The sequence below is a fragment of the Lepisosteus platostomus genome, chromosome 19 (genome assembly GCF_059453375.1).
Source record: "Lepisosteus platostomus isolate fLepPlt1 chromosome 19, fLepPlt1.hap1, whole genome shotgun sequence".
NCBI lineage: Eukaryota > Metazoa > Chordata > Actinopteri > Semionotiformes > Lepisosteidae > Lepisosteus > Lepisosteus platostomus.
Window position 1 is genome coordinate 782,019 of NC_142629.1, and position 7,537 is coordinate 789,555.

Here is a 7,537-nt window from a genome sequence, read left to right on the forward strand (position 1 = left end):
AAAATCTATTTTTTATTTAAATATTTCAATTTTGCGTCCATTTAGTTGAAAGTAATAGTTATTTTTTTTAAATGATCTGTGAAAATAATTAAACGTCTGGGATCTACTTTGTTACCCGGCGGAATGATACATTAAGTTCTAAGACCATCGATTTCGATGGTCTTCCTTGTCGTGCTTGTGATGTCATATGGAAGCGACAGTAGAACCGGCCAATGAAATCAATTGGCTTTCTAATGTGTTAAAGTATTCAAAACGCAGCGCTTTGTGGTCATTAGTCATTGATCTGTAAACATGAAACCGGTCAGCATTCGTAATCCTGTGAATGATTGATGTTTGTGTATCATTTCATTCTGACAGGCCTTAATGTTAAAAAATGACGCTTTTTGTACGAATTATTAAGTTGGTTCTAACAGTATATGTATTATTATTATTATTATTATTATTATTATTATTATTATTATTATTATTATTATTATCATCACAATCTAGCATTATTATAAACGAGCTTAAAAATATCTCAACATCTTAGAAAACAGTGCAGAAAATTGTAAAAACGCACGCTAGTAAGAGGGGCCCTTGACCTTGTCCCGAGAACTGTAGCTCTGCTCAATCCTGTTTTTTTAATTTTAACCAAACTCTTAGATCGTTTAATGATCTTGCCACCAGCCATATCACCCTGCAACTCCCAGCTGGCAGCCCACTGGAGCGCAGCAGTGTGAGCCTGGCCAGTACCTGGAGGGGACATTCCTGGGAAAGCTGAGGCTGCTGCTGGAAGAGGTGTTAGTGGAGCAGTAGGGGGCGCTCACCCTGAGGTCTGTGTGGGTCCTAATGCCCCGGTATAGTGACGGGGACACTACACTGTAAAAAGGGCGCCGTCCTTCGGATGAGAAATAAAACCGAAGTTCCGACTCTCGGAAAATCCCAGGGCGTCTCTCGAAAAGCGTAGGGGTGTTACCCCGGTGTCCTGGCCAAATTTCCCCCTGGCCTTTACCCATCACGGCCTCCTAATAATCTCGATCTCTGGACTGGCTTCATCACGCTGCTCTCCTCCCCACCGACTGGTGCTGCACACTGGTGGTGGAGGGGAGTTCTCGTTACCCGTGAAGCGCTTTCAGTACAGTGTCCAGAAAAGCGCGATAGAAGTGTAAGGATTTATTATTAATTATTCATGTGAAAACCAGTACATTTAAATGTGTTGTCCCGCGGTGTGGTGTGACAGTGTCCCACGCTTTCTTCAGGTAAGCTCGCAGTACCTGCCGCTTGTTGTTTTCATCAGGTCTTGAATACTGATCCACAGTGTACAAGCACATGGCCCGGGGGCGCACGCACAGCGTGTGGGACCCCCAGCCCTTGAAACGCCTGCTCTATTCAGCAGAGACACGCTATCAGCTTACTCCCCAATGGGTCTGCGTGAAGCCCCCCGTCTTCCTCGTGATGGACTGCGGCCAGGAGGGGCGGGTCTCGCGGACAGGAGATAGTAGTGCGCGCCGCGCGGGGCGGGTGGAGCTGAGAACGCGCTCGACTCGTCGTTGCAACAGCGGCCACCCCAGCAGAAACAGAGAAGTCCTGTCCGACTGGTACGAGTGGTGTCCTCTTGCACAAAGTCTGTGCATCTGGTAACAGTTCGTGTGCGCAAAGCAAGTTGATGTGTCTTTCCTGCCGGTGTCTTTGCGTTAATGCTTATTGCCGAAGCCAAGGTGACCTGGTGTGAGACTTGCTTCTTGCTTTGAATGTAAAACGCTTTGCTCTGCTAGGGGCCAATGCGGCAGGATGAAAGACGCTCTGGTGTTTGTTTGCCTGTCTGTGACCGTGGTCTACCTGAGGACGGACGTGCCTGAAGACGAGGCGAGTCCGAACGGGATTGCAGGTAACATCGTGGTCCATGAGATTCACGTTTCGCCTCTCCAGGTCGGCAGGGTGGGTTTTACGCAGTCAGGTGTAGAACAGCCTCACCTGCCCGAGCGGTGGTGTCGAGGCTGTCTGGAAAGCTGAGCTTTGCTAAAGCACCAGCGGCCTGGACAACCTGGCCAGTCTTTGATCCTGTTTTACTTTAACACACAGGTGATGCACAGGTATCGCTTTTCGGCTGTGTTTCAGCTACAGAATGAAACGCGACAGCGGTGGTTTGACCAGTCTCGGAAAAGCCTACGTAAAATAAAATAAGAGGAAACAATTTTATTTTAGTTTTTGGACTAAGTTTGGAGTTCTGTCGGTGAACTGCGTTCTGTGGGATATTTACAGCGAAAGTCTTGGGCGCCTTGAGGTTCCGTCAATTAGACGGGAATAAGACCTACATTCGCAGCAACGGGGAACTTGCCAGCGACACCCTCACCGAGGCTGCCTTCGAGATCTCTGACCCCTTACACCTGCTCAGCTCCGCGTCCTTCTCCTACACCTGGGACCTGGGGGACGGGTGAGTTCAGGTCAACTCCGCCGTGAGCGGTGTGGAATATCCCATGAACCCATGCGCGGAAGCGGGGGGGTCGCTCTGTGCTGTTAAAATCGCTCAACTCGTGAGTGCGTGTCATTATTTAGCTCGATTAAGGTACTGCGTAGTGCTGATGTAACGGGTGTGGATGAGTGCCATTCACGGAAACTTCAGCGCCTTTCTTAATGTTCTTAATAATAGGTCTTATATTTTTGTAACTGCCCACAGACATGTGGTAGTGAGCACAGAGTCCTATGTGCATCACACCTACTCCTGCTCTGGGAACTACACCATGAGACTGAAGGTGGAAGCGTACTGGACCGAGAGAGAGGACAGGCACCGTTCGCCAAGATCTGGGACGTACAGCAGCGATCTGAAAGTGCTGGGTAGGGTCTCCAATACGGGTGCAAGGGACAAGTTCAAGTGTGCCAGGTTACAAGAGTGTGTCTCTATTGTGCATTGTCTGCACTGTTTTCTAATGACATTGTCAATTTAAAATTATGCAGCACTATTACAATTATGTCACATTCAAAAATCATGGCACGCTGGAATGAAATGATACAGAAACCCCCTTCATTCTCAGGGTGATGAGCACTGACCTCTTTCGTGTTAACAGATCTATGTGCATGAGCCATAGATAAAGTGGATTTCGGGGCGAGACATCCGGTTATTTCCTTCTGGGGCACCTGCAGACTGGCGCCTGTGGCCTGTCTGGCTGCTGCGGCGCAGGTCGTGACCCTCTTTCCCCCTGCCGCTTACAGACGCTGTGCGGAGTGTCGAGGTGACGGGCCCCCCTAGTGTTGAGGTGGACCAGAGCACCCTGCTGTCTCTGGCTGTGAATGGCAGGTAAGAGCCCAGCTCCGCTCGGTGCACACAGGAGGGGGCTCGCTTCATCAGCCATCGAAGTGCAGCTCAGCCCACAGCCGGTCAGCTGGAGAAGAGAGACGCTGTTTCACGCTTCGCACTCGGGGGGGGGCTCCAGGGAGGCAGGAAGTGGTCTGTCAGACAGTGCCATGGGATCCTAAATGACCAAGCAGGCAGGCAGGACCCTGGTGTACAGGGTCCGACAGCACACTGTTCGGTCCTCACGCTACTGGGCCACTCACACCACAGTCCCTTCGAGCTCCCTCATCCCAGTACTGCCCAGACCCGGCTGGGGTGACACCTCGGAGCTCTGACCCGGAGAGGTCCTGGCTCTGTGGTTTGAGGGTGTCAAACGCAGCCGCGGTTCTCCGATCCTCAGGGCAGGGCTGCTCCACATGTAGCGGTTTGTGGTGCCTCGGCGCTGGTCCGTATATTTATACAGCATTCAGGAAGGAAAAGTAGAAGGTGAGATATTGAACAGAACTGCAGGCCAGAGACAAAACAATCTACTGCCCAGCTCCAAATTTCTACATCCAGTAAAAATCTGTCCTGCATGATTCCTCTCTGTGAGCATGTTCCTCTTCCCCTCCCAGCCCCCCGCTGACTCTGTGCTGGGCGATGGTGCCAGACTGCGGCCCGGCGCCGCCCGTGCGGTGCCACCTGGTCAGGCTGCAGGGCACCACGCTGAGCCTGCGCTACACCTTCGGCAGCGCCGGCAGGTACTGCCTCCGCCTGACCGCCAGGAACCACGTCAGCCTGCTGCAGACCTTCCACGCCTTCACCGTGGGCAGCGACGGTGAGCGGAGCCTGGGGGCTACTGGGACCCCGGCCGCGGAGCTGCGCGGCTCTCCTCTCCAGGAGGGGGTTAAAATTGCGTTGAGGGTCTTCACACTTCCATCTGCCGGCCCGCGGGAATGTGCTTTCGTCTCGCAGCGCTCTTCGGGAAGGAATGTAGAACTGATTTCCGTGGTGCTGGCGGGGAGGGATTCTTCCTTTCGCTGCGTTTTGTGGTTTTCGATCAGTCGGTCTTGCTCATGTGCACAGCTGCGCCTGATTGATGTGTGCTGGTGATCTCATCCTAGGAAGGGCCAGGCGTTTATGGAGACAATTTCTTAGCTCTTCTCAATCTCCTGCTTTTTAATTCAGCCTGTTAACTGAATCCGTATGATTACATGAACATTTGTCTCGCCAAGGGAACGGTCCTAGAAGCTCTTGTTGCATGACTTCTCTTTTTTCACTCTGATGTTAAGGAACAGGCACTGGGTATAGAAGGAAAATATACATTTCTGGAAATTTGCATGAACAAATCTGCAGCTACTGTGTCATGCCTGTTTCAAGCCATGTTAAATTTATCTTCTGAGGTTGAAATAAAATAATCCCTCCCTTGTAAATTAAAACTCAAATCGGCTTCTATTCTCTCTACTGACGTTCCAGCCGTAGCTCAGAATTTTCACTCCTGGTAGTGCCTGCCCTCTGCCATGCTTGTAGACGCTGTCCAGACATGTGACTTTGCATGAAAGTGACTAACACTAATGTGGCATGCAGCTTGCTAAATGCATTGGCAACAGACCTTGAGAGAGCCTGGCTCTTGTCACATTATCGCGGAGCTTGTGACTCTGTGTGAGCAGATGATCAGTGATGACACCAGTGCTAAGTCAAGGTGCAGTTTTGGGGCCACATCTCTGAAATTAACACATTGATTAAGGGGGCCTTTGCTGTTTGTGATCACTTCAGTTTGTCTGCTACATGATTTATGGGCTACAGAGAAATGGGACAAGGAAAGCTTCAGGATGCCATGCTAGTTAGTGAGCAATCTCTCCCTGTTCCTCTGTTTCTCTGTGCCAACCCTGCATGCGTGCGGACTGATCCACAGCGACCCAGCACGTGCTCTTCATCCTGCCCTGTGCCACACTCATCCTCATCACCCTCGGCTTCATCGTCTTCACCGCCTGCCGCCCCCGCCGCTTCACTCACAAGCACAGGGTGGAGGTGAGTTGCCTGACCTATAAAACAGCCATCGTGATGTCGCCAGCGTGCCTTTCTGCAAAAACAGATTGTGGCAGATAGGGAGAACAGAATGGAGAGTGAGTCGGTCTTTACAAGGAAGCTGCTACAAGCCTGCTAAAGGGCAGCAGTGTGGACCAGCTGGCAGGGTCCTGGACTTGTAACTGGAAGGGTGTGGGCTCAGGTTCTGGGTGGGGCGCTGCAGTATGTAAGTAACTTTGGATACAAGTGTCAGCTTAACGCATTCATTCACCATGGCCATTCTATAAATGTCCACAAGGGGGCAGGAAAGACTCATCAATCGCAATCGTATGTTGGGGCAGCGGTTATCAACCTGGGTTCTGATCTGGGACACAGTGGTCTAACATTTGAATCTGTGCACTTGCATAAGTGATCGATGTGTGAGCGGATACGGTGCATCAGAACGTCTTCCGTCCCCACAGGCCCAGCTGCTGGGCGACGCGCTTGAACGAGGACACGTTTCTGGAACGGGTGCAGGCTCGATGCCACGTACACATCCTGTTGGGTGGTTTTAAGAACAGAAACCCTATTTAAAAAGAAGTGGCAATAACCAAGTAACGAGCTGACAGTTCCTGACTGGGAGCCCCCCAGTGCAGGGGGTTCTTGCCCTGCCGGTAGAGATGAGCCAGCGTGCTGGCATGGCGCTGGCGTCCTCAGATTCAGGCACTCCTCTGTGTAGTGTGATTGTAGATGATTCGCTGGGAGAAGGAGCTTTGTTGTGTCTTGCATCAAAGTGTTGACATTTCCACACTGCTGAGGCTTCCTGTCCCCGGTGCTGTGGAGATGAAGAGGGAGGACGCTGCTGGGAGGCCGAGGTGGGCCGGTGGCGTCATGGGCACACCTGCCAGGCCTGCAGCGGGAGGCCTGCGGTGCAGAGAGCTGCCTGACGCAGCCGTGCTGCTGTGCAGTGCCAGTGAGGCAGGGCTAAGGGATGTGGTGTGTGATCCTCCCTCGCAGGCCTCCGACAGGCAGATGAGCACCTCCCGGGCCAGCTGCTGCAAAATTATACATTCTTAAACTTGTTTTTGCCGTGCACAACATTCGGATCTTTGTCACGCACGCTCCTGACTTCATTTGTGTGTGTTTGTGTGCGTGCGTGGGCGCGCATTTCTGTTCTGCAGGAGGCCAATTTTGATTTCACCGCCCGCTTGAACAAAGTCTCGCCCAGCAGCCCGGAATTGGAGATCTCCCAGGAATTGGCCAGATCCACTTGCTCCGCTTCTGTGCCGCTGGCGGGGAAGGCTGGTAGAGATGAGGAGGCCACTCCTCTCCTTGGCAACCCGGGAGGCCCTGTGGTGACGTACCTTATCTGATCGCTGCCCCGCCCTGTGGTCACTGCCTGCTTACCTGCCTGAATCCAGGCATCACGATTGATCCCAGAAGGCCATGAGCGGAGTGCTGAGGCTTTAGTGGAGAGCTCCACGAGGGTACGCGCACGCTGCTCTTTGAGTGCTGCGCATTGAAGATGAAAGATGTTTCTGTAATGAGAAGCTCGTATTAAGAGTTTCGGTGGGCACCACACAGTGAGAACTTATTGAATTAAAAATTATTTAATATGAAGATATTTGCTGTCTGTTGAGTTGTGATGAAGCTGCTTGTGTTTGTTGCTTTAGCTGCAGATGGTCAAAGCTCTGCTGGTCACCTTGCTCTGGCCTATAGACCATCTATAGATCATCCAGGTGGGGCTGCACACTGGTGGTGGTGGAGGGGATCCCCATTACCTGTAAAGCGCTTTGAGTGGAGTGTCCAGAAAAGCGCTATATAAGTGTAAGCAATTATTATTATTATTATAATTATTATTATAATTTAGTGCTGTCACACCTTTGGGACTTAAAAGAGCCTTCAACTGATGACTTCTAGCGCACATGTGCCTGACCGATAAAATGATTTTTTCTTTCAGTTCCTGTCAAAAGAACTTGGTGCAAGACACAAAGCTCATAGCTGGTTGTGTTGCAGTGTCTGGTGGACATGATATCCATCTTTTGAAGGGGGTGGTGGTGATGAATGTTTTTGTGACATTCTCTACGTTCCTAATGAATGTCCCCACTTGTCAGCCTTGTCTCAGATTGCAGAAAATCACTGCCTCTTTACACTCCAGCTTTAATACTTACAAGTACAAGTAGGTGGGTCTATTTTAGATTTTTCCAAAGCAGTGAAGTGGTATCTTTTTTTACCCCTTTGTCAGGAGCTGTGTGGAGAGGTCTGTTTGTGTGAATGCAG

The 7,537-nt window shown here is 51.0% G+C and overlaps 1 protein-coding gene across 2 annotated transcripts; it reads left to right on the top strand.

The window, feature by feature from the left end:
• The first annotated feature begins 1,414 nt into the window (after positions 1-1,414).
• On the top strand, positions 1,415-6,877 carry tmem130 (transmembrane protein 130). Of its 2 annotated transcripts, none has more exons than XM_088612829.1 (8): positions 1,415-1,577; positions 1,755-1,867; positions 2,242-2,413; positions 2,657-2,814; positions 3,190-3,274; positions 3,886-4,088; positions 5,166-5,281; positions 6,439-6,877. In XM_088612829.1, exons 1-8 carry the CDS (start codon positions 1,435-1,437, stop codon positions 6,628-6,630), a joined length of 1,182 nt encoding a protein of 393 aa, XP_088468955.1. In that variant the 5' UTR covers positions 1,415-1,434; the 3' UTR covers positions 6,631-6,877. The 2 variants fall into 2 exon arrangements, with proteins under 2 accessions (XP_088468955.1, XP_088468956.1); XM_088612830.1 differs by having other exon boundaries at positions 6,489-6,877.
• Positions 6,878-7,537: the final 660 nt, after the last annotated feature.

Coding starts and splice junctions, on each gene's coding strand:
- tmem130 (XM_088612829.1), top strand. CDS start 1,435: ATGGACTGCGGCCAGGAGGGGCGGGTCTCGCGGACAGGAGATAGTAGT. Junction 1,578..1,754: donor AGAGAAGTCCTGTCCGACTG/GTACGAGTGGTG, acceptor TTGCTCTGCTAG/GGGCCAATGCGGCAGGATGA. Junction 4,089..5,165: donor CTTCACCGTGGGCAGCGACG/GTGAGCGGAGCC, acceptor ACTGATCCACAG/CGACCCAGCACGTGCTCTTC.